Source organism: Thalassophryne amazonica, chromosome 20 (genome assembly GCF_902500255.1).
Source record: "Thalassophryne amazonica chromosome 20, fThaAma1.1, whole genome shotgun sequence".
NCBI classification, from domain to species: Eukaryota; Metazoa; Chordata; class Actinopteri; order Batrachoidiformes; family Batrachoididae; genus Thalassophryne; species Thalassophryne amazonica.
Genome location: NC_047122.1, coordinates 59,206,284 through 59,232,612, shown reverse-complemented (window position 1 = coordinate 59,232,612; position 26,329 = coordinate 59,206,284). Strand labels below are relative to the sequence as shown.

The 26,329-nt window shown below is 40.8% G+C and overlaps 1 protein-coding gene across 1 annotated transcript in view; it reads right to left on the bottom strand.

Annotated features, from left to right (window-relative positions):
• The window catches only part of dlgap3 (discs, large (Drosophila) homolog-associated protein 3), a 52,066-nt gene that overhangs the window by 8,128 nt on the left and 17,609 nt on the right, over positions 1-26,329 (bottom strand). The window contains exons 2-7 of the mRNA XM_034161559.1: positions 24,732-24,946; positions 16,664-16,766; positions 14,947-15,163; positions 11,743-12,284; positions 11,546-11,640; positions 813-1,032 (exon numbers count right to left, since the gene is read on the bottom strand). Of these exons, the coding sequence (XP_034017450.1) occupies positions 813-1,032; positions 11,546-11,640; positions 11,743-12,284; positions 14,947-15,163; positions 16,664-16,766; positions 24,732-24,946 (1,392 nt within the window). The remainder of the gene's footprint in view (positions 1-812; positions 1,033-11,545; positions 11,641-11,742; positions 12,285-14,946; positions 15,164-16,663; positions 16,767-24,731; positions 24,947-26,329) is intronic.

Sequence of the window (26,329 nt, the reverse complement as noted above, 5' to 3'; positions counted from 1 at the left end):
TAACTGCCAGTAAGACTCCACTTCTCTTATCTGCATGAGTGGGTCACTGTGCTCTTGCTATGGTCTCTTATCTGCATGATGAGACACAAAAACAGGATACCAGTGTGATGAAGAATCAACTGAATCACCAACCAAAGGTCCTGTTTTAGTGTGTTCCAGTTTGAAATAGTTTAGTTACATGGCATTTAGTTACATAACATACCACCACCATATGATTCAGTATGTTTCTGATCACGCGCTGAGCATGCGATATGGGTGGACCGCCCCTCTGTCACTGTGTATCCAATAGGAACCGGTTGCGTGAACAGGTTTATCCATTGTAATGCGGAGAAGACTCCCACACTCTAAAAAACAATGTATTTGTGTTCAGGGTTCTTCATGAAGCAGTTCCTATGTGAGCTACGTTCATGAAGAACCCAGATCTGTCTGACTCTACATGAGATTTCAATAAATTGTCTTTTCTGCATTTAAATTATAATTCTAATTTTATAGGGGAGGTGATTGTCTAGTGGATAAGGCGTTGGGCTTGAGACCAGAAGATCCTCTGTTCAAATCCCACCCTCACTGAAAAATCACTAAAGGCCCTCGAGGAAGGTCTTTAATCCCCTATTGTCCCGGTATGTAGTGAGCGCCTTGTATGGCAGCACCCTCACATCGGAGTGAATGTGAGGCATTATTTGTAAAGCACTTTGAGTGTCTGATGCAGATGGAAAAAGTGCTATATAAATGCAGTCCATTTACCATAACCGCCTGAGCCCTTTGTTCTGGACAGTTCCACTAAAGGACTAAAGAGCCCAGTATTGTAGGCTTACCTCTCTGTAGGCCCACTGTCCCTGTGTGTGCACGGTGCGGTGGCACTCTGTGTACTGACTGGCTGACTCGGGTTCTGACGAGTGCCTTTGGAACGAACAGCCGAACTGCAGTCCTTTGTCCTGTGTTGGCACAGCGATGCTGAGACCAGGGAAACCCTCAGGGTCCAGGTCGGCTTGCACGCTCGCTGTCACGCTGTTTGAGCGTTTGAAACGAGCCCACCTGCAACACACAGCAGGGTCAGAGCCATCTAGTTAGTCAGAGCATTGCATGCAAAACGTCTTTATAAATCCGCTTTTACATTTGAATCACTGCATATTCCGAGTGCTGCTGTGATGACAGTCACTGCCCACTTTCTTACGAAAAGTCCTGTTAAATCCTCTGGCATATGATGGACCCATGTGTGGTAATGTCATGCCAGTGGACTTGGTAATTTGCAATTACTCAGTTGCAAGTTTATGCCCGACATCCACTCGTCCTTCTCTTCTATCTGAGGAGGCGTGAATCAGATTTGTCTTTTGTCTTGATGGCATACTGTCATCTCAGATGATTGCAGGAGGTGGGGGTGGATGATCAGGTACTGCTTCAGCCACGGTGTGAGAACCCGCACGCGTGTGAAAAACCTAACCCCTACGTCGTACTTAGATATAATTAGGAAAGCTGGGGAAAGTCATGCTGAGTGTTTGATTTGCAGTCGCCATGGATACAGAAAAACAAAGACATTATCGGAATACAGTTTGCATTCACGCTGTGAAGTCTGATGAAATGTTAAATGAAATAATAGGATCTAACCTAGAAATCAGAAAGAGGTGGCTACACTGTTGGGTGCCCGTTTTCAAGTTATAGATCAGGATTAGTCACATAAATTACAAAAGATGTTGATGAGCACATATTTTTGGGTGCATAAATAAATTACTAAATAAATGACGATTTTTCAAACAGTAGCATCTTATTAGTATAAGCTGTGCTTGTTCACAGAACCAAATATAATTTTTTATCACGATACAGCCTTTTCTTTCAGGCAAAAATAAATAAATAAATAAATAAAAATAAAAAGAAATTAATTTGTTTTTGAGTGATGCAGGTGACATCCAATCAGAGCCAAGCTGCACCATGACATCAGTCGCTGGTCTCTTCAAAACTGTTTTGTTTTGTGTATTTATATACATATTTCTCATATATTATGTAAAAGCTAGCAAAAAATAAGCACTTCTAAAACTGAAAATGCTGTTTTTTAATCTAATAACACCTCTGAACTTATTTACAAAACATTTCGCAGAGGTTAGCATGGTGATATCACTTCCTGTTGTAGCTACTTGCTAACAGCTTTGTTTCTGCTATTTTATGTAAAAGCTAGTGAGAAATAAACACTTCTAAAACTGAAAACGCTGTTTTTGTAACCTGATAACACCTCTGGAGTCATTTACAAGACACTTTGTGGACGTTAGTTTGCACACTAACTTTCGCTAACTCAATACTAACCTATGGAGTTAAATTTGTCTCATTAATAACTGCAAATGCACAGAGGCTGATCTACAAATATTCCTTGATTTGCACAACATGAACAAATCATGGTTTGATTTGAACTTGTACAAATTTGTACGCAAGACAATAGGATCTTAATAATTAATTAACCCTCTGGGGTCCGAGGGCATTTTTTAGACAGTTACTGTTAACAGCTCTCCCTGCATCCCACAATCAAGTTTTATGTCTCTTTTTTTCAGGACATCCTGTGCTTTCATAATATATATGCTTTTGTTGTGTTTTATAAGTGTAATAAAGGTTTACAATCAAAAATAAGGAAGGAAAAAGTAAAGCGGAAAATAATTTTCCACACACATTTATTCAAAACACACAGCAAACTATAATAAACAACTGTTTTGACACTTTATAAAGGTAATTTGAGGTCTTGTGTGAAAGACTGTACAACAAAAAAGTTCAAACAATAAACATAAATGCACATTTTGAACAATATATACAAAATGGTCTATGCGTTTTTTTTTGTCTTCATGGTAAAAGCAACAGAGTTATCCAGTAACATTCACATGCAAACTAGTGGAGCAATCCTGATAGTTACACACTCTTTGTTTGAGCACGTGAGATTGTCATCAGAGGCTCTCCGTGTGCTCCTGCTTTCACTGATCGCTGTGCGTAATGGCGCAGGGTGCATTTGGAGCCCAACAGTATGTACTCATTAGAGCACCCAGGGGGCTATTCAAACAGGCCAACTAGTAACATATCACTCCTGAAAACGATCTTGGGCTTTTCACATGAGGTGAATCTGCCCTGCGATTGGATTTTGGAAAACCATGTGACAGTGAACCAATTCCAATTGGACACTCACATTGCGCACGTCATCACACAGCTTCTATGAGGAGTACAAACATGGCCCATGGCTGGCTTGAAAGTCAGTGGAGTTAAGTTTTCAGCAAAAACATGTATGTTTCTATCTCATATCATTAAAAAGTTATTTAGAATTTAGTAAAGCTTGGTCTTAGCTGTCATATATGAAGGCGTTGGCCCCAGAGGGTTAACAACTGCAAATTATAAAGAACACAATGCTCATACGGCTGAGGGTATTTTAGCATTGCATTATATTAAAAAACAAACAAACATATATTTACTCAAATGTTAAATTCAGCCACCGATGCAACAGAGTGCATGCTGAGTGCCTGTACCAAGAGTGGATAAATGAAGAGGACTGTGTCAGGAAGGGCATGCTACATAAATTGTGGTAAATCAAAAATGTACATCACAAATCATGCTGGACCGGACCCGCCACCAGTACTGTTGCCCAGGAGGAAACCAGCAGAAACTACACTATGTTTAGGCAAAGGAGGAGAAAGACAAAGGGGTATGCATGTTTGGAGGTAGTTGGAAGAGGACAAAATATAGAAATGAGAGTCAGAACTTTGAATAGGAGCAGTATGACTGATAAAGGGAGGGGGCTGGCAAATAGGGGAAGAGAAAGGTCAACATACTGTGTTAACAAGAACTAGTTGGAAGGGCAGTAAGGCCAAGAGCATTGGGGGCGGGTTCAAATTGTTGCATCAGATTAGGTCAGATTAGTCAGGTAGGTCAGAGTATCAAAGTGAAAGTAAAAAGAAAAACAGTTTGCAAATGTAAATCCACAATATAAATCCCAGACATACTGATCAATCCCGGTTTACTGGCTACTACTGTTCCTCTCATTCCCGACCTCTGTCTTCCTGTTACTCCTCCTCCCCCGAGTGAGTAGTTGGTGTGGATGGGAGGAGAAATGATATTGGAGCAATCCTGAAGGAAAAATACATTAAGAGTGTGTTGGAGGTCAAGTGAGTGTTTGCCAGTGATGAGTGTGAAGCTAGAAATTGAAGGGGTGTTGATTTAATGTCACAAGCGCATATGCCCTGTGAGTGGGTGGGGAGATGAAGGAGGAAGAAGACTTCTGGAGTAAGTCCAATGAGGTATTAGAGAGTGTACCCAAGGAAGAAGGAGTGGTGATTGGAGAGGACAACAATGGGCATGCTGGTGAAAGTAATATAGGTGTTTTTTAAAAAGGATGGAAATGGCGGTAGTGAATGTATATTTCAAGATGAAAGAGGAGTACAGGGTGACATAAGAGTGGTCTGATGCAGAGGATGCATGCAAACCTGAAATAGACTAGAGACTGTAAGGTAGTGGCAGGGGGAGAGCCTAGCTAGATAGCACTGGATGTTGGTTTAATGGACAACTTTGGAGATGAAGAAGAGGAAAAGAGTGACTGCTGATCCAAGGATCTGATGGTGGACACTGAAGGAGGAAGACTATCTTAGGAAATTGTGTGACGAGGTGAGACAGCCCTGGATGGAGGTGATGTAATGCTAGACAAATGGACAACTACTTCAGAAGTGATAAGCAAGACATCCAGGAAGGTAGCGGGTGTAATCTGGGCAGATGTAGGAAGGAAAAGAGACTTGGGGGTGGAATGAGGAAGTGAAAGAAAGTTTAAGGAGAAAGAGGTTGGTTAAAAAAGAAATAGGATAGTTAGATGATAAAAGTAGATAGGTGTGCAAGGATGTGCAACATATGATGGAGAGAAAGGTGACAACAACATAGCATTTGAAGTTGGAGACTAAGGAAGGAGAAATCCTTGTACTTTGGCCAGACAGAGTAACCAAGATGGAAAGGCTGTGCAGCAGGATTGGGTAATAAAGGATGCAGGAAGAAATGTCCTGGCAATCTTGGAAAGTGTGTTGAGAAGATGGAGGGAGTACTTTGAGGAGCTGATGAATTAAGAAAATGAGGCGGAGAAAAATTTGAATGATGTGGAGAGAGTGAAATCAGAGCAGGATAAAATTAGGACAGCTGTGAAAAGGATGATACATGAAAAAGCGGTTGGTCAAGATGACATACCAGTGGAGACACAGAGATGGTATCACTGAAGACAAAATCAGGAGAGATGATCATGGAATTTTTAACCAGACTGCTTCATAAAAGGTTAGAAAGAGAAAGGACATCTGAGGAGCAGGGAGGTATTGATTTCCAAGAAAATATTTTTTTGTTCTTTGGCAGAGCTGTAGTATCCACAGAGGCATAAAGATGATCAGTCATAGCATGAGGTTATGCGGAAGAGTAGTGGAAACTAGAGGAGCTGTGAGCAGCAATATGGTTTCATGCAGATAAAGAGCATTAAAGCAATGTTTGCTTTGAGAGTCCTGAGGGAGAAGCATGAAGAAGGGCAGAAGGAGTTACGTTTTGTGTTTGTGGATTTTGAGAAAGTTTATGAGAGAGTGCCAAGAGTTACTGTGGCAGAAAGGTATCACAGTAGAACAGTTTGGAGACAAAGTGAGAGAGGCGAGATTGAGAGGTTTTGGGCATGTGTAAAGGAGGGATGTGAGGTATATCTGGAGAAGAATGTTGAAGATGATGCTGGCAAACTATGAGAAGAAGGAGGACAAAGAAGAGCTTTATAAATGTGATGAAGGAGTACATCAGGTTGTTGTGACAGAGGAAGATGCTGAGGACTGGGACAGATGGAGGCTGATGATCTTCTGTGGCCCCCAAAACAAGAACATTTCTTCAAATGCCATTTGCTGCAGGAAGTCAGAATGTCAAGTTATTATCATTTGTTTTCCTCCAAATCAACATCCACTGTCTGTCGCTCTCATACTGTGTAAATTCACCGCGCGGCTGCACCTTTGTGCAGCAAGAACTCGGTCACAGTGTGGAACTGTGTTAAAAGTGATCACGTTCCATTCACAGAAACAGGATACCTTTCTGGAAAGCATGATGCTGGTGGCATGGCTGTGAGGATGATATGGTTGTCATGGTGACGCCTCCAGATTTATCCCATGGCTGTTACGTCATGCATGATAGATTGGAAATATATTTTATTCATGTTTAAAATAAAAGGCACAAGTGTCCAAATTGCCAGGGTGCTTAAGGGTTAAGGTCAATGTCAGGCCTCTACTGGTGGTTGGCTCTCACTGCGGTATTGTATCACTTCCTGTTCCGGAGCACAGCGGTGTTTTTCTGTATCTGTTAGCTGTTTAATCTGCGCAGTTAGATTGATCTAGTTATCTAGATTACGATTTGTTTCCCAGTGTAATCTTTACGTGCCTTAACTAAAGCACTCCTTCTGCTGAATCACCTCTAAATTATTTACACATTATTCACTTTGCGTGTTTTTAGGAATCCGCTAGCTTAGCGTAGCTACTAGCTCTTAGCCGATTTAGCATGGCGGCTTCTCCTGTCTCTCCCGCACTTTTCTGCTCTGGGTGTGAAATGTTTAGTTATTCCTCGGCCTCCTTTAGCAGTAATGGTACTTGTAATAAGTGTAGCTTATTCGTAGCTTTGGAGGCCAGGCTGGGCGAATTGGAGACTCGGCTCCGCACCGTGGAAAATTCTACAGCTAGCCAGGCCCCTGTAGTCGGTGCGGACCAAGGTAGCTTAGCCGCCGTTAGTTCCCCCCTGGCAGATCCCGAGCAGCCGGGAAAGCAGGCCGACTGGGTGACTGTGAGGAGGAAGCGTAGCCCTAAACAGAAGCCCCGTGTACACCGCCAACCCGTTCACATCTCTAACCGTTTTTCCCCACTCGACGACACACCCGCCGAGGATCAAACTCTGGTTATTGGTGACTCTGTTTTGAGAAATGTGAAGTTAGCGACACCAGCAACCATAGTCAATTGTCTTCCGGGGGCCAGAGCAGGCGACATTGAAGGAAATTTGAAACTGCTGGCTAAGGCTAAGCGTAAATTTGGTAAGATTGTAATTCACGTCGGCAGTAATGACACCCGGTTACGCCAATCGGAGGTCACTAAAATTAACATTAAATCGGTGTGTAACTTTGCAAAAACAATGTCGGACTCTGTAGTTTTCTCTGGGCCCCTCCCCAATCGGACCGGGAGTGACATGTTTAGCCGCATGTTCTCCTTGAATTGCTGGCTGTCTGAGTGGTGTCCAAAAAATGAGGTGGGCTTCATAGATAATTGGCAAAGCTTCTGGGGAAAACCTGGTCTTGTTAGGAGAGACGGCATCCATCCCACTTTGGATGGAGCAGCTCTCATTTCTAGAAATCTGGCCAATTTTCTTAAATCCTCCAAACCGTGACTATCCAGGGTTGGGACCAGGAAGCAGAGTTGTAGTCTTACACACCTCTCTGCAGCTTCTCTCCCCCTGCCATCCCCTCATTACCCCATCCCCGTAGAGACGGTGCCTGCTCCCAGACTACCAATAACCAGCAAAAATCTATTTAAGCATAAAAATTCAAAAAGAAAAAATAATATAGCACCTTCAACTGCACCACAGACTAAAACAGTTAAATGTGGTCTATTAAACATTAGGTCTCTCTCTTCTAAGTCCCTGTTGGTAAATGATATAATAATTGATCAACATATTGATTTATACTGCCTAACAGAAACCTGGTTACAGCAGGATGAATATGTTAGTTTAAATGAGTCAACACCCCCGAGTCACACTAACTGTCAGAATGCTCGTAGCACGGGCCGGGGTGGAGGATTAGCAGCAATCTTCCATTCCAGCTTATTAATTAATCCAAAACCCAGACAGAGCTTTAATTCATTTGAAAGCTTGTCTCTTAGTCTTGTCCATCCAAATTGGAAGTCCCAAAAACCAGTTTTATTTGTTATTATCTATCGTCCACCTGGTCGTTACTGTGAGTTTCTCTGTGAATTTTCAGACCTTTTGTCTGACTTAGTGCTTAGCTCAGATAAGATAATTATAGTGGGCGATTTTAACATCCACACAGATGCTGAGAATGACAGCCTCAACACTGCATTTAATCTATTATTAGACTCTATTGGCTTTGCTCAAAAAGTAAATGAGTCCACCCACCACTTTAATCATATCTTAGATCTTGTTCTGACTTATGGTATGGAAATAGAAGACTTAACAGTATTCCCTGAAAACTCCCTTCTGTCTGATCATTTCTTAATAACATTTACATTTACTCTGATGGACTACCCAGCAGTGGGGAATAAGTTTCATTACACTAGAAGTCTTTCAGAAAGCGCTGTAACTAGGTTTAAGGATATGATTCCTTCTTTATGTTCTCTAATGCCATATACCAACACAGTGCAGAGTAGCTACCTAAACTCTGTAAGGGAGATAGAGTATCTCATCAATAGTTTTACATCCTCATTGAAGACAACTTTGGATGCTGTAGCTCCTCTGAAAAAGAGAGCTTTAAATCAGAAGTGTCTGACTCCGTGGTATAACTCACAAACTCGTAGCTTAAAGCAGATAACCCGTAAGTTGGAGAGGAAATGGCGTCTCACTAATTTAGAAGATCTTCACTTAGCCTGGAAAAAGAGTCTGTTGCTCTATAAAAAAGCCCTCCGTAAAGCTAGGACATCTTTCTACTCATCACTAATTGAAGAAAATAAGAACAACCCCAGGTTTCTTTTCAGCACTGTAGCCAGGCTGACAAAGAGTCAGAGCTCTATTGAGCTGAGTATTCCATTAACTTTAACTAGTAATGACTTCATGACTTTCTTTGCTAACAAAATTTTAACTATTAGAGAAAAAATTACTCATAACCATCCCAAAGACGTATCGTTATCTTTGGCTGCTTTCAGTGATGCCGGTATTTGGTTAGACTCTTTCTCTCCGATTGTTCTGTCTGAGTTATTCTCATTAGTTACTTCATCCAAACCATCAACATGTTTATTAGACCCCATTCCTACCAGGCTGCTCAAGGAAGCCCTACCATTATTTAATGCTTCGATCTTAAATATGATCAATCTATCTTTGTTAGTTGGCTATGTACCACAGGCTTTTAAGGTGGCAGTAATTAAACCATTACTTAAAAAGCCATCACTTGACCCAGCTATCTTAGCTAATTATAGGCCAATCTCCAACCTTCCTTTTCTCTCAAAAATTCTTGAAAGGGTAGTTGTAAAACAGCTAACTGATCATCTGCAGAGGAATGGTCTATTTGAAGAGTTTCAGTCAGGTTTTAGAATTCATCATAGTACAGAAACAGCATTAGTGAAGGTTACAAATGATCTTCTTATGGCCTCGGACAGTGGACTCATCTCTGTGCTTGTTCTGTTAGACCTCAGTGCTGCTTTTGATACTGTTGACCATAAAATTTTATTACAGAGATTAGAGCATGCCATAGGTATTAAAGGCACTGCGCTGCGGTGGTTTGAATCATATTTGTCTAATAGATTACAATTTGTTCATGTAAATGGGGAATCTTCTTCACAGACTAAAGTTAATTATGGAGTTCCACAAGGTTCTGTGCTAGGACCAATTTTATTTACTTTATACATGCTTCCCTTAGGCAGTATTATTAGACGGTATTGCTTAAATTTTCATTGTTACGCAGATGATACCCAGCTTTATCTATCCATGAAGCCAGAGGACACACACCAATTAGCTAAACTGCAGGATTGTCTTACAGACATAAAGACATGGATGACCTCTAATTTCCTGCTTTTAAACTCAGATAAAACTGAAGTTATTGTACTTGGCCCCACAAATCTTGGAAACATGGTGTCTAACCAGATCCTTACTCTGGATGGCATTACCCTGACCTCTAGTAATACTGTGAGAAATCTTGGAGTCATTTTTGATCAGGATATGTCATTCAAAGCGCATATTAAACAAATATGTAGGACTGCTTTTTTGCATTTACGCAATATCTCTAAAATCAGAAAGGTCTTGTCTCAGAGTGATGCTGAAAAACTAATTCATGCATTTATTTCCTCTAGGCTGGACTATTGTAATTCATTATTATCAGGTTGTCCTAAAAGTTCCCTAAAAAGCCTTCAGTTAATTCAAAATGCTGCAGCTAGAGTACTGACGGGGACTAGAAGGAGAGAGCATATCTCACCCATATTGGCCTCTCTTCATTGGCTTCCTGTTAATTCTAGAATAGAATTTAAAATTCTTCTTCTTACTTATAAGGTTTTGAATAATCAGGTCCCATCTTATCTTAGGGACCTCGTAGTACCATATCACCCCAATAGAGCGCTTCGCTCTCAGACTGCAGGCTTACTTGTAGTTCCTAGGGTTTGTAAGAGTAGAATGGGAGGCAGAGCCTTCAGCTTTCAGGCTCCTCTCCTGTGGAACCAGCTCCCAATTCAGATCAGGGAGACAGACACCCTCTCTACTTTTAAGATTAGGCTTAAAACTTTCCTTTTTGCTAAAGCTTATAGTTAGGGCTGGATCAGGTGACCCTGAACCATCCCTTAGTTATGCTGCTATAGACGTAGACTGCTGGGGGGTTCCCATGATGCACTGTTTCTTTCTCTTTTTGCTCTGTATGCACCACTCTGCATTTAATCATTAGTGATCGATCTCTGCTCCCCTCCACAGCATGTCTTTTTCTTGGTTCTCTCCCTCAGCCCCAACCAGTCCCAGCAGAAGACTGCCCCTCCCTGAGCCTGGTTCTGCTGGAGGTTTCTTCCTGTTAAAAGGGAGTTTTTCCTTCCCACTGTAGCCAAGTGCTTGCTCACAGGGGGTCGTTTTGACCGTTGGGGCTTTACATAATTATTGTATGGCCTTGCCTTACAATATATAGCGCCTTGGGGCAACTGTTTGTTGTGATTCGGCGCTATATAAAAAAATTGATTGATTGATTGATCACACTGCTTCTGAGGTGTTTAGGACAGTTTCTACCAGACCTGCTAGGTGCATGTTGGTTCACCTCAGAATTTCCCTTAATTGTTGGGGAGGTGGGTGTCCGTTTGTTCTCCCACTCCTCCTCCAGGGTCCTTTGGCTGATTTCCACCAAACTTGACATTGACAATCAACAATAGAATTGACCTTAAATGGATTTTTTTTTGGCGATGATTCAAGGTGACTGGGGTCCAAGGTCAAAATTGAAGGTTATCACCAATCCCCGCACACCTATGGAGCTGGGTTCTGGAATTATGTGTCACAGTCAAGTCTGCCGGTCTGTTTGTTGTCAGACTTCTCTGAGGTCCTTTTGGTGATTTCTATCAAACTTGCAAAATTACCAAAATTGCATTTAAAAATTGATTTGGGTCAAGGTCAAAGTTAAAGAATTAGATTTTGAACCTGATCTGGACCAAATGTGGCAAACATTTTAGGTTTATTGCAGAATTGTCCTGGCAAGGTTAGCCAGAAGACAATCATTTGAGTGAAGGTCAAAGTCACTGGGGTCAAATGTCAAATTGCTCTAGCCACGACAGTCTTCACGCCGGAGGGTACTGTTACCCAGTATTCAAGAATTTTCCAACCATCTGCAGAGATATTTTTCTCTGCTTGTAGTTTCTTTTGATACCTTTTGTTGTCTTCCACTTGGACTCCTATAGAGTGGACTTCTGTAAGAGTCTTTCCCTCTCCGTCAGAGTCCGACAGTGTCTCCGAGCTGTCAACCTGCAACAGCAGAATTCACAAAGAAGCACATCCACTCCACAGAAACCACCCGGCACAAACATGAGCTTTGACCGTACTTTGATAAAAAACACTTTTCCTCACCTGCACAGCTATAGATGGTCTCCACTTTCTGCCACTACGCCCATCATCCTGCCCTCCTCCAATTTTACTCAACACCATGCTGTTCTGGATCAGAGAGGACGACTTCCCTAGGCTGCCTCCAGCCCTACCATCCCTCTCCCTGGCTGGTCTCGGATGTCCCTCCAGTAAACTGTCAGCCGAAGTGCTGTGTTTAGCTCTCACCCCGACTCCCGGTCCCGCTCCGTAGGGCACCAGCTCTCGTGAGCTCCTTATCCCATCTAGGCTCTCTGCCGAGTTGCTCTGCTGTCGGGAACGTCCGGGTCCTGCCGCGGTGTAGTAGCCTGCTCTAGAGGAGCGACCGGAAGTTACGTCAGAGCTGCCCAGGTCCACGGAGTTGCTGTGCTGTTTGGGGTGCCCTGGACCGGAGACCGAGGGCATCTGTCCACTGTTTTGAAAGTAGGCATCCTGGGTAGACTCCGTGCTGCTCTGGGCTCGTACTGACAGTGAAGACTTGGACATGCGAGGTGGGAGCGGTGGAGGAGCACCTTTACGATAAGGAAAGACTGAAGTGTCAGAGGAGGAGGAGAGAGGAGCACAGAGGCATAGCGGGCTATTAAAAACAAAATGGACAGTGTGTGAACGGGGAGCTGGGGTGGATACTTACAATGGGGAAACACTATAAAGAAAAGGTGGTTGAAAAAAGAGGGTTGAACCAACACAGAGAGAAAGAAAGAAAGAAAACAACAAAATCACAAGAAATTTATGGAGTTGCCAAATGTGACCCATTTTACACCCAGTGGGTTAACTTTGAAACCCATTAGCAGACCGATTACCTTAAAGTTAGTTGACGTAAAAAAAAGTTTAATGGTTAAAAATGGTTCAAAACCATAAATCATAAATGTTTGTTCTTGTTGGATCTTGTACACAAATCCAATAAGTGAAAAAGCAGTAAGCATCGCCTCAAGAGTCTTTTGTCAAGAGTCCATCCATCCATCCATCCATCTATCTATCTATCCATCCATCCATCCATACCCGCTTATGTCAATTAAGAGTCACAGGGAGCCTGAGCCCACAGTGGAATAAAAAGTATTTAGTCAGTCCCTGATTATGCAAGTTCTCCTACTTAGAAAGATGAGAGAGGTCTGTAATTTTCATCATAGGTACACTTCAACTGTGAGAGACAAAATGAGAAAAAAAAAATCCAGGAAATCACGTTGTAGGATTTTTCTGTTTGTTCTGGATTTTTCTGAAGTTTTTCTTGCTTTTTACGATGTGTTGGGGGGGCACAAAATGTATTTATCTTAGGTGGGCATTTAATAAACTTTAATAAAAACATTTAATTTCAGGTGGGCGTTTATCCAACTTTCTTCAAAAAAGGGGGTGGGCTGGTTCACCCTGGGCATGCCAACTGCATATGCTATTTCTTACTTGTTTAATACTTTCGGTACTGGGAATAAAAAGTAAGTCCCTTCGGCTGCTCCCTTGTTTTATACTCGGGGTCGCCACAGCAAATCCAAGGTGGATCTGCATGTTGAATTGGCACAAGTTTTACGCGGGATGCCCTTCCTGACGTAACTGGAGAAATGTGGTAGGGGCGGGATTCGAACCGGGAAACTTCTGCACTGAAACCAAGTGCATTAACCACTTGGCCACCACCCCTACTGCTTTCTGTACTGGGAATAAACTGTTGAATATAAGCTACAGTTTAATTCCATTTGTTCATTCAGCTATTTATGTGCATCTTAATCATCATGTGATCTTGGCATGCTAAACACTTTCAGAAACCTCCATATTTTACATGACAACATAACATATTAGAATTTCAGCTCTTTAGACCTGTTTTAAGGGTTCATGCTTCACAGTTTGTGGTTAGCGGTTAGAGGTAGCCTCAGCTAAATGTTTAATCAGAGCACGATTTATCTTGGTTTCAGTGAACGTCTCCGTTAACGGATTAGCAGTTATTGACGCTAACTTTTAGCTTAGCTCTGCTTGTTGCTCACATGCACACACACAAAAGGGTATATACAGTATAGTCTCAATGAATAAAGGCAAAGATTCAGTTTTATTTCCACACTTCATATCTTCCTATCAGCTTGTGTCAAAATGAAAAAGCTGTAACTTGTGGGAAGCTCTTGTTTTGTGTCTATATTGTAGAGGTGTGAGATTGGTGAACACAATGCTTTACAGAGGCTCTGAAAAAACCTCAGGGGGGATTTGCAAGTCTAAGCCTGGACATTTTAATTCTGTAAGGCACCAAGGCGGCTCTGCAGTGTAAGAATTACAGCATTTTTTTCAATTTGGTGACAGTCTGCCAATGTTAAAGGGGGGATCATTATTATGGCTCCACTAAAAAGCTCCACTAGCACGCTGCTCTGCCGCTAAGAGGCTTCTCTGTTGGGCATTACATTATCCCAACATCCAGCTTGATGGGCCTTCGGAAAAATGGGCCTTCAGAATATTGAATAGTCACCTTTCTATAAGGACCAACGGTAACTGGACGATGGCTGCTTCATCACATGGGGTTTGACATTCTCAAATCAAATTTAGGTTGAAGGCTCACACATGACCTCTGACAAATTTTGCTCTTGCAGTGATTTAATTTATTGTTTCTAACAATGCATTTATTTGCCCTACTAAACCACAGCATTGTGACTGGTGGATCAGCAGGTAAAAGTGGTTGTATGCACAGTTTCTATACATTTGCTCTCCTTCCAAGATTCCAATTGGTGTCTTGGTGGCTTCCGTTACTGGTGTCTTTCCTGTGGAGTCACTCAGTTTCTGAAGACACCCTCTTCTAGCCAGATTTAACATCTTGATTTCACATAGCGAAATGCTCCAAGTTAATTAATCAGGCATAGCATTAAAATTATAAATACTAGGATGTGTAGGAGATTAGGTGGGTTTTTTTTCTTGGGGGGGGGGAGCACTATGTTTTGTGGAATGAAGCACACAAATACTTCACATCACAGAACAGTCTGGTCTGTAGCATTTGGTCTAAATTCTGTTTTCAATAAATGTATTTCTGTGTTTTCCGTTATCCACATAAACACACAATAATGTCTGGCAACGGATACAAAATGAAAATATCACAGAAAGCACCACCTTTTCTCCAGCAGATGAACTGGAAAGTGCATTTAGATCGGATGTCGTAAATACTGACTCAGAATTAACACCTTTCAGTGTGCAATTTAATTCAACATTGCTCATGCGCATGCACCCACTCACCGGCCCCGCCCTTGATGCTGCCCTGGGGGCCTGACATAGAGAAAACTGACAGGCAGTCGTCATCCTGGGAACAGCCGGCCTGGATCGCGCGGACGTAGCTGTGGCTCCGGGTGCGAAACACCCCCGGAAGATCCAGGGCCTCGACCGCCTGAGACTCCACCTCCCCAAACATGGTCTCACACACCGCCTCAAACTGCCGGTTCAAACTGTCACCAATCTGGAAGGCGTAAAAAAGTGAGGGAAAACAGAAATAAGTGTATTGTCTAATTTGGCTCCAGGTCCATCATATTTGAATCCACCAGAGTGTGAATGCCTGGAAACAGTGCACAATTTCACACAAGGGAAGGTAAAGATCAGCCAGTTTTTAGCTTCTCTTTAAAGGCAAAAATTCATCAGTCAAGAGTCATATTTAGGGTTAAAAGTTTTTAGATTGCTACCATTCATTGATTCATTGACAAAGACAACTTACTTGATCAGCTGGTCTCTGAACGCTATTGACACCATTTTTCAACAAGGAAATCAGGGCTGGGGGACCCTGCATGCCCAGATGGAACCTACCTTGTGGGCTATGTTCTCGACACCTGGGAGAAGTGGTGCGTTGCGTGCTTGGTCCCACTCTCGAAGACATTTAAATTTGGTTTTATTGTGGGAGGGCTGCCTTGACCTACCGGAGAATGGGCAAAATGGCTGCTACCAGAACCATGACCCCTCACCTGTCCATCATGATTAATGAGTTGGGCAAGGCGATACATTCTCAGACTGCGTTAACCCTTGAATTTAGATGTAAGTTGGAAAACATCTCGGCGCAAATGTACGCCTTGCAAAGGAAGATGTCGGAGACCAGGGAATACTCAAATTGGATTTGGTCGGTCAGAGAAGCTGTAAATGTGTTTCTCTGCTTAACCATAAACATGGCAGGCTTACCAGCCTCTGACGGTCAAAACGCCCCGCTGTTTTCCTCCAGAAGAATCTCTACGGCCTTGGTGAACCATTCGACTGCCTCTCTTATCTTTCTGCCCTCCCCTACAGTCTGATGTTGTCAAAGCAACTCCAGACATTATGAACACACTGACAGAAACTGATACAAAGTTATCTGACTGATACAGACTCAACTCATCTGCTCACATGACTTTGAATCTTGAATCTTATGCTACAACACACAGCAAAAACAAAAGGAAATGTATCAAATACAAGGATGCATTGTGAAATGAATTAAAGTTGAGTTTCTTTTGTTTGATTTTGAAACATCAAAGGGGGCATGCAAACTCCACCTGTTGGATTTGATATCTCACTCAAAAACACTTTGGCGAAATGACTGCTTATAAAGTCTGTAAGCATATCTTTCCATTTAAAGGGTGACGAATAATGCAGTAAAAATATAAAACAAACCCATGAATAATCAACTAAACATTAGAAGTTATCAAGCCAAGTGGCAAAACTTGCAATTCCCTGAATGACCACTTGAGGCTGGCTGCAAAAGCAACACAGTTCTCCACACAATCCCATGTTAAAATCCCTTTACAGTGGAAATATGCATGCAGAAAAATCACAGGTATATAGAACCCAGTTTTCATATCGATTATCATTAAAGTTGAAATTCATCACACATTTATTTATGAATATTTATCAGGTTTTCATCATTTTTTATACTTTTATGATGCATTAAAATCACCAAATACATTTGCACAGTACTGTGCATATTGTCTGTGGCACTTACCTGTGAGCTGGTGAGAGAGCGGGTGTAACTACGAGAGCGGGTCTGATTTTTGGGTGCTGTTCTGGTGTTGGGGAAGGAGTCCGTACACTGCTTACACGAGTACCTGGATTAAAAAAAAAAAACACAACTGGCAAAGATTGCAAATGTACAAATACATCTAATAAAATTCAGTAAGAGCCTGCAGTTCAGTATTTGTTTAACCCAAACTATCCAAGAACATTTATTAATATTCTGTGAGTTGTTATGGGTGTCATCTGGTTTCATCACACTTTCCTTCACTTTCATGCTAATGCTGGATTTCATGAAAAATGGAAAAGTCTGTCAGTGTGACTGATACAAACCTGCTTCTTTTTTTTTAATTAGTTTGATCTTTGAATGTTTCTGACAACAAGTTATTTTCACACCAGATACAATTTCACTGTACCAAATTATGCATCTGTTGATATTTGCATGATTTGAAACCAATCTGTACAGCTGCATGCAGGTGTTTCAGAGTTTATTACAGCACACTGTCAGGTAGATGTGACATTCTGAATGTGATACCAAGCTGATGATTCTATGTATTCAGGATTTCAAACTGCTGTGCAACCCACCACCATTTTTTTCATGAACCAAAGCAAATTCTGCAATGCACCGTACTGTCACCAATATAAGACGGGCTGCACTAGACATTTACATGCCATATACATATAAACCAGTAGGTGCTGACCAAAAATCACTGAAAAGCACATCTACAGTCCTCCTCCTCCTACACCTTTATTAACTGTTGAAGCCCTCTTCTGCATCCTGGTCAACCTTTCATCATATTTTTATTAATAGCTGATATGTTTACAAAGTGTTTTACACATATATGTCTCACATTTGAGAAAGTTGAGATTGTTCTGAATATTTTGATATGGAACACCTATACTTAAAAACAAGTCTCTTAAAAGGAGAATTTTTTAGTTCTAATTTCTTAGTACCTGCAGCACTATTATCTATACCATGTGTATCCTGTCAGATACACACACACACACACACACACACACATATATATAAAATTAGGGATGGGTATCGAGAACCGGTTCTTTTTGGGTATCGTTAAGAAATGATTCGATCCACCAACATCAATAACCTTTTTACTTAATGGTTCCCTTATCGGTCCTTCAGAGTGGCCGTTGTTTTTGGGGGTGTTTGTCAGGAAAATTATAATTTCTCTACATTGATTACAGACCCTGCAGCAGGTCTGTAATCAACTTTTCTGCAGCACGGCTTTGCTTTGAACCTTGAACCAATCGAAGCAGTGATTCGCAGATCGAACCAGTGCTTCGATCATTGCTTCGTTGATTAATTTTTTTCTTTCGCTTTCCCCCGGTAAAACCCTAAAGAGCATATGGCTGTGAGTATTATTTACCTTTTTTATGTTAAAGCGACCTGTTATGGTCTTCTGAAACAGTTAATAGATGTAAAAACGGGACCGATGCTAACACATTAGCATGTCTATGGCATTTTCTATGTTAATGTTAGCATTAAGCAGTTGCAGCTGTCAAGCGTTTGTTGTCGTAAAAGAGTCAAATGTATTACAAATTGTAACATTTTTTCAATTTATTTTGTTTATATATAAATAATAATAGCAAGCACAACAATAATAGTAATAATACCTAATCTAATGATTATATATAATTTTAGAGAAAGAGACAAAAAGAACCTGAATAAAAACACAACAGAAAATATAAAACCAACTATCAATGAACATACATAAATAAATAAATACATACATACATACATACAGAAATAAGTGTTTCCTGTGAACACCTAGTGACTCTCACACCTCCATTTCATCCCTGTCTTATTTAAGTTTAATGACAGTTTGTTTCGGTCAAACCATATTTTCAATGTGTTAATTTCTTCAGTGATTTCCTCCAGAACTATCTGTCAAGTTAGAAAACTGCTGCATCCTAGTAAGAGCAGAATACTACTGGAATGAATCTGAATAAGGAAAGTTGTTTTTTTTTTCTCACCTAAATGGATGCTGCACTCGCTCCAGTTTATTGTCTGGAATAGTCCCAGATTGCATTTCAGAGCTTCTAGAATTCAAACATTTTCATGCAGGTGGTGTTTGGGGGGTAATTTTGTGTTTCAGCTTTTTTTGTTTTTCACCACTTTCATCCCTGAATATGTGAAATCGTGAGTCACTTTTGTGCGGATTAAAGTTTCTAACTGGGACTCCTGTCTTGTTGCGAGAAAGAAACGAGAATCGTCCTCCGTTCTGTTCACACAGCTCCAAACGCTGCGCGGCTCTCTGACAAGTCAAGTTAGAACGATACAATCCAGTCAGAATTAATAACTTCAAAGTGAACCACCGTTTTGTTTATTTTTATTTATGTCCAGAGATCAAGGATACAGTGACTAATTTCAGATTTATTTACTTTAAGACTCAATGAAATAAATAGAAAACATGTAAAGCCTACTTTTAGTACAAAATTCACAAGAGGTATCGATAAAGGAATCGATAAGGAATCAGATCGATAAGCAGAATCGATAATGGCATTGATATGGATAAAATCTTATCAATACCCATCCCTATATATAACTGTCAAGGATAACACAAAAACACTTATTTTCTTTGTGGTTCTATGCATTTTAACACCACAATCACTTATCTACACAACTTTAACAAACTCACCACAAGAACCAGCGTAATAAATAACACAATATCTCAGAATTATTTTCCACTATTTACAATCCTCTCACGAGCTTTTGCACTCTTGCATCCTCGTGAACACCTCTCCCAAACTTATTCTTAAGTAGGTATTGGTTGTTATGAGCTTTTGATGGTATGATAATCTTAGGGGAAAAATACTGCAGTACACTGTATAATTTAGGATTGCATATCTCCGCTTCAGTGTTGCAGCACATATCCTCTCTCTCTCTATCTGCATATCTATTTTGTAACTCTGACAAAAATTATCATTTAAATGTATGTTTTTACTTTGATAATTCCACGAATTTACTGAATTAACCACAGCCAGCTTGTTGGACTTAAACGATCACAGAGTAGCATGTTGTTTAATTGTGTTAATTGCATTTGAGGGAAAAGGTTCACTTACTGCACATCAGATACAAATTATTTTCCACCAACAGATCACAGGAATCTGTCATGATTCAAAAGCATAAAGCAATTTGTTAAACAGCTCTGTGGTATTTTATTTTAAACTCTGACCACAGCGAGCAAAAAGAGGAAAAAATTGCTCATGTCTTCTTCTTTGTCTTTCGGCTGTTCCCGTTAGGGGTCGCCACAGCAGATCAATCGTTTCCATCTCACCCTGTCCTCTGTATCTTCCTCTGTCACACCAATCACCTGCATGTCCTCTCTCAGCACATCCATGAACCTCCTCTTTGGCCTCCCTCTTCTCCTCCTGCCTGGTGGCTCCATCCTCAGCATCCTTCTCCCTATATACCCTGGGTCCCTCCTCTGCACATGTCCAAACCATCTCAATCTCGCCTCTCTGACTTTGTCTCCAAACCGTCCCACCTGAGCTGTCCCTCTGATATGTTCTTTCCTAATCTTGTCCATTCTTGTCACTCCCAAAGAGAATCTCAACATCTTCAGCTCTGCCACCTCCAGCTCTGCCTCCTGTCTTTTTGTTAGTGCCACTGTCTCTAAACCATACAACATAGATGGTCTCACTACTGTTTTGTAAACTTTCCCCTTCACTCTTGCTGATATTCTTCGGTCACAAATCACTCCTGCCACCTTTCTCCACCCACTCCACCCTGCCTGCACTCTCTTCTTCACCTCTCTACCACACTCTCCATTACTTTGAACAGTTGACCCCAAATATTTAAACTCATCTACTTTCACCACTTCTACTCCTTGTAACTGCACTATTCCACTGGGCTCCCTCTCGTTCACACACATGTACTCAGTCTTGCTTCTACTGACTTTCATTCCCCTTCTCTCCAAAGCATATCTCCACTTCTCCAGACTAGACTCAACTTGCTCTCTACTCTCACTACAGATCACAATGTCATCTGCAAACATCATAGTCCATGGGGACTCCTGTCTGATCTCATCCATCAACCTGTCCATCACCACTGCAAACAAGAAAGGACTCAGAGCTGATCCTTGGTGTAATCCCACCTCCACCTTGAATGGGTCTGTCATTCCGACTGCGCATCTCACCACTGTCACACTATTCTTGTACATGTCCTGCCTGTAAATTAACAGTTCACACTGCAGAACGAGAGATTTTATTCTAAGAAGGTGAGCGATGGAGTTACTTCATCTCGTGCCCTGTTTTACTTCCTCTCTTTATCCACCTCTGACCAGATTCTGCAGCAGGGGCTGGTGCTTCACTGACATTACAGAACAACTCATTGTCCTGTATGCTTCTGGCCACTGGAGAAGTTAAAGATTTTAAATGTTCAGCAACAACACCTTCTCTTCTCTCATCCTTTCACTGGAAAATCTTAAATGCTGGAAAGGTCCTCAGAGCATGCTGTTGAGTGCACACAGAAAGTTCTGCCTGTACAGGACAATCTGACTGGGTGTTTATATAGCTAATACCGCCGTATCTAATGGACAACCTCCCCACCCTTCGTTGGGGAGAAGCTCGAGCATTTTGGCTTTTTCAGATAAAACCTGGAAGCCATTTCTTGCAACTTCAGCTTTACATTTTATCTAAAATTACAAACTAAGGCCACGTATACACAGAAAAGGATACCATCTTTTTATTTGTCATTTTCAAAAAGTGTTAACTGAAAACGCTTTAGTATATATGCCAGGACTGTTTGTGGCGCTGCAACGCTCCCACAAAAAAATGGAGATGGAGGTGACGTGGAGCATGCATATAACCGGTGTAAAGAGCAAATCACTGCAGCAGCAGAAGCTACATCTTTACAAAGCAGCACACTGAGTAAAATAAAGTTATTCCACAGGGTGCCATTCGACTACGATCGCTCACGATCCAAGAAAGTGCAAAAACGGAATGAAACACCTTAACTGGGTTTGGCTTGTAAAGCACAGACCTGGTAACTAGCTGGCTTATAAAGTGCAGACCTGGCAACCCATCACAAGAATGAAATAAAGGAGCTGCACCCTCGGTCAGACATAAACAAAATCTCAACAAATGCTGCTTCAACTTCAAATTTTTACCCCGATGGAGCACGATCAAACAAGCTCCAACTCATAGCCTCTACGAATTCCCCGCTTAAGGAAATTTGAAAATAACTGATTCGTTAAGACTATGAATACCCCAGTGTTACCACATACTATCAACAATTTCAAGAATTGGGATCAAATTTTTAAACAGTTCAAAAATTGGAACCCGATTTCAAATCTGGTGCTGCTGATGGCTGTGACTACTACATATGCCAAGTTTGTTCAAGATTGACAAAGACGGCTCAAGAAATTACTGTGATGCTTCAAAACACGCCCCTGTTTGCTATTCGGGATTACATGGGAAGTAACAGCCCTCTGTGCAATAGCTCCATAAAACCTTTAAAGAGAAAGATGGTTTGCTGGCTGTTCTTATCGACTCCATGCTGATCATCTGAAATAGATTTATTGTGTATTTAAAGTGAAGCATTGTGTTTGTGTATTTTTAAAAAACATGGCGTGGTGTGTTGGTCCACTGGTTGCTCACCACCTCACAGATGAAGCAAAAGTAGCGCACTTTCAGTCAATCGAGCCTAACTATTCAAAAAAATGCCTTTATTGGTCTGATTCTTGTCGGATTCAATCAGAGTTTTCATGTATTCTTCAGGAGGGTGCAACGCGGATTCATCAATTCTTTTGCGGAAAAACTGTACTCCACAGTCCAGTTTTTCATGCGACTGAGGATTTTGATGACCACTGGTGCTTATGGTCCGGGATAACCTCTGAAATTCATAACAACACAAAAATTAATTATTATGTGGGAAAACAGAGAGAGAACACCCTAAATGTGAAAATCTGCATGATGGCATTGACATACAGTAGTGTTCAGAATAATAGTAGTGCTATGTGACTAAAAAGATTAATCCAGGTTTTGAGTATATTTCTTATTGTTACATGTGAAACAAGGTACCAGTAGATTCAGTAGATTCTCACAAATCCAACAAGACCAACCATTCATGATATGCACATGCTTAAGGCTATGAAATTGGGTTATTAGTAAAAAAAAGTAGAAAAGGGGGTGTTCACAATAATAGTAGCATCTGCTGTTGACGCTACAAACTCAAAACTATTATGTTCAAACTGCTTTTTTAGCAATCCTATGAATCACTAAACTAGTATTTAGTTGTATAACCACAGTTTTTCATGATTTCTTCACATCTGTGAGGCATTCATTTTGTTGGTTTGGAACCAAGATTTTGCTGGTTTACTAGTGTGCTTGGGGTCATTGTCTTGTTGAAACACCCATTTCAAGGGCATGTCCTCTTCATCATAAGGCAACATGACCTCTTCAAGTATTTTGACATATCCAAACTGATCCATGATACCTGGTATGTGATATATAGGCCCAACACCATAGTAGGAGAAACATGCCCATATCATGATGCTTGCACCACCATGCTTCAGTGTCTTCACTGTGAACTGTGGCTTGAATTCAGAGTTTGGGGGTCGTCTCACAAACTGTCTGCGGCCCTTGGACCCAAAAAGAACAATTTTACTCTCATTCTTCCATTTCTCTTTAGGCCAGTTGATGTGTTCTTTGGCAAATTGTAACCTCTTCTGCATGTCTTTTATTTAACAGAGGGACTTTGCGGGGGATTCTTGCAAATAAATTAGCTTCACACAGGCGTCTTCTAACTGTCACAGCACTTACAGGTAACTCCAGACTGTCTTTGATCATCCTGGAGCTGATCAATGGGTGAGCCTTTGCCATTCTGGTTATTCTTCTATCCATTTTGATGGTTGTTTTCCGTTTTCTTCCACATGTCTCTGTTTTTTATTTTTTGTCCATTTTAAAGCATTGGAGATCATTGTAGATGAACAGCCTATAATTTTTTGCACCTGCGTATAAGTTTTCCCCTCTCCAATCAACTTTTTAATCAAACTACACTGTTCTTCTGAACAATGTCTTGAACGTCCCATTGTCCTCAGGCTTTCAAAGAGAAAAGCATGTTCAACAGGGGAGACCTGATTCACACCTGTTTGTTCGACAAAATTGATGAATTCACTGACTCAATGCCACACTACTATTATTGTGAACACCCCCTTTTCTACTTTTTTTTTTACTAATAGCCCAATTTCATAGCCTTAAGAGTGTGCATATCATGAATGCTTGGTCTTGTTGGATTTGTGAGAATCTACTGAATCTACTGGTACCTTGTTTCCCATGTAACAATAAGAAATATACTCAAAACCTGGATTAATCTTTTTAGTCACATAGCACTACTATTATTCCGAACACTACTGTATAACATGATAGCACAAGCGCCATTGTGTCATTTGCTGAGGGAGATCCCTGGATCATAAAAGGGCCGAACTATTGTCATTACAGTTGGATGATTATTATGATTATTAAGAGATTATTAGTGTCTATGTAAATGTAGGTAGCCACTCTTCAAACACACTCTTTGCAGACTGAGTGGCTTCCCTCCTCTCAAGAGATTTCATCTATTTTTTAAATAATCAATGACCTTCAGTGATTATGGGTGTTCTATTGGAACAAAGAGAAACTTGGGGTCTCTGGGTAATTTAAGTCCAAAATCTGCTGAGATCTGAGCAATGGGTGAATTTTGTTATTTTTGTCCTTTCCATAGTTTCTATCAAAATCATAGTAGAACCTAGAGAAAGTTGCATCTTGAGTAGATTTGACAATAACGATTATGTGCCCACCAATTCATATGTAATAATATTCATAGCAAAACACAAGGACAGATGGAATATAGTGGACTTCCTCTGTTTGTGTGGGTTTCAGAATTTCTGGAACTCGACCGCAATAAATAAACATCACGTCAAAACCCTTTGGCAAAATACCAGCTATCCATTTGAGTAACCTGATTTGTTACCAATTGGAGGTAATAAAAGGGCGTCTAGAAAAGGGAAGGCTGTGTTCATGCAGAGCTTGAGTCTTGTTTTCCATCATTCCATAATCACCTTTGATCCATGCTGATAGATCGCCGGAAGGCGTCCCTTTGTGCAATCAGCGTGGACTTTGGAGAAGCTTTGGGGCTTGCGTCTGATTCACCGCTGTCATCATCACCCATGGCCTTTATGTAGCTGCCACTCCGCATGCGCCGGCAGGGAATCTCCCCTCCGCTGTCAGCTGTGCCACCTCCGGCATATCCGCCTCCCCAATCTTCTGACGGGACCTGAGACAGTCAGAGGAAAGGGGTATCAAGGACGAAGACTAAGGAAGGTTGAGCAACTCTCTGTGCTGTTAAAGTGAATGCAAAGTAAGCACAATTACAACCCCAAATCAGAAAAAAAATGGAACATGTGGAAAATGCAAAACAAGCAAACAAATGCACAAAAACTAAACCAGTGATTCTCATATTTACTTTGAATGTAATTTCATTGCAGACAGCATGAAACCAAGACATTTCATGTCTTGTTTGATCAGCTTTTCATTTCTTCATATACATCTATTCCTGCACTTAAGGCCTACAACACATTCCAGAAAAAGTTGGGACACTAAAGCATTTACCACTTTGTACCATTGCCATTCTTTCTCACAACACTTAAGACATTTTGGTATTGAAGATACCACGCAGTGAAGTATTTCAGGTGTTATTTTGTCCAATTCTTCCTGCAAACATGTCTTAAGGTGTGAAACAGCATAAGGTCATTATTGTTGTATTGTTCATTTCAAAATTCTTTACACATTCTGTATTGGAGAACAGCACCCATACGCTGTTCTTCTGCAACCATGAATTTGTAATGTGTGCAGAATGTGATTTTGCATGGTCTTGTTGAAAAATGCATGGACATCTGTGGAAAATTGGATATGTTGCTCTATAATCTCAACATACTTTTCTGCATCATTTCACTGAAATGTAAATGACAAACTAATCCCCTGCCCGTGTGGTTATATCAGCTATTAATGAATACCTGTTGGTGTTCACCTTTGGTTTGCGCCCTGGCCCTTTATGCACTTTTTAATGTTATTATCCATGGTAGAGGCAAAATGTCTTTGAGAAACATTGTTTTTAAGCATTTCAATGATTTTCTTACCCATTTGTTGACAAACTGGAGAACATCTCCCCATTTTTGCTCCTCAAAGACTCCTCAAAGCCATTTTTGAATACTGCTTTTCTATCAAATCATTATTACAATCACCTGTTGACATCATCTGTTTGAAACAATATCATTATCTACATATTTATTGATTTATTGATAGGAATGGATGTATTTAAAAATTAAATGAATTTGACTACACAGAACATGAAATAGAAGTCAAAGTAAATGTTACTCCATTTTTTATTTTATTTAAACATTTTTTTTTATTTTGCCTTGTCCATACAGTCTGATTTGGGGTTGTATTTAGAGCAGATTAATGGCCAAAGTTTTAGTATGATTTTTTTCTACTCCATAGATGGGTTAAAGTGAAAATGAGTTAAAGGGGTCATATTATGCAACTGTTCAACAAACTAGGGAAAGACACCAGGTTCCTTAAAGCGGAAGTCTGGGGTTTTTCAACTTAGGTCCTATTTTCAGATGTTTTTGGATTCAAATTTCCTTGTAGGGAAGAAGGC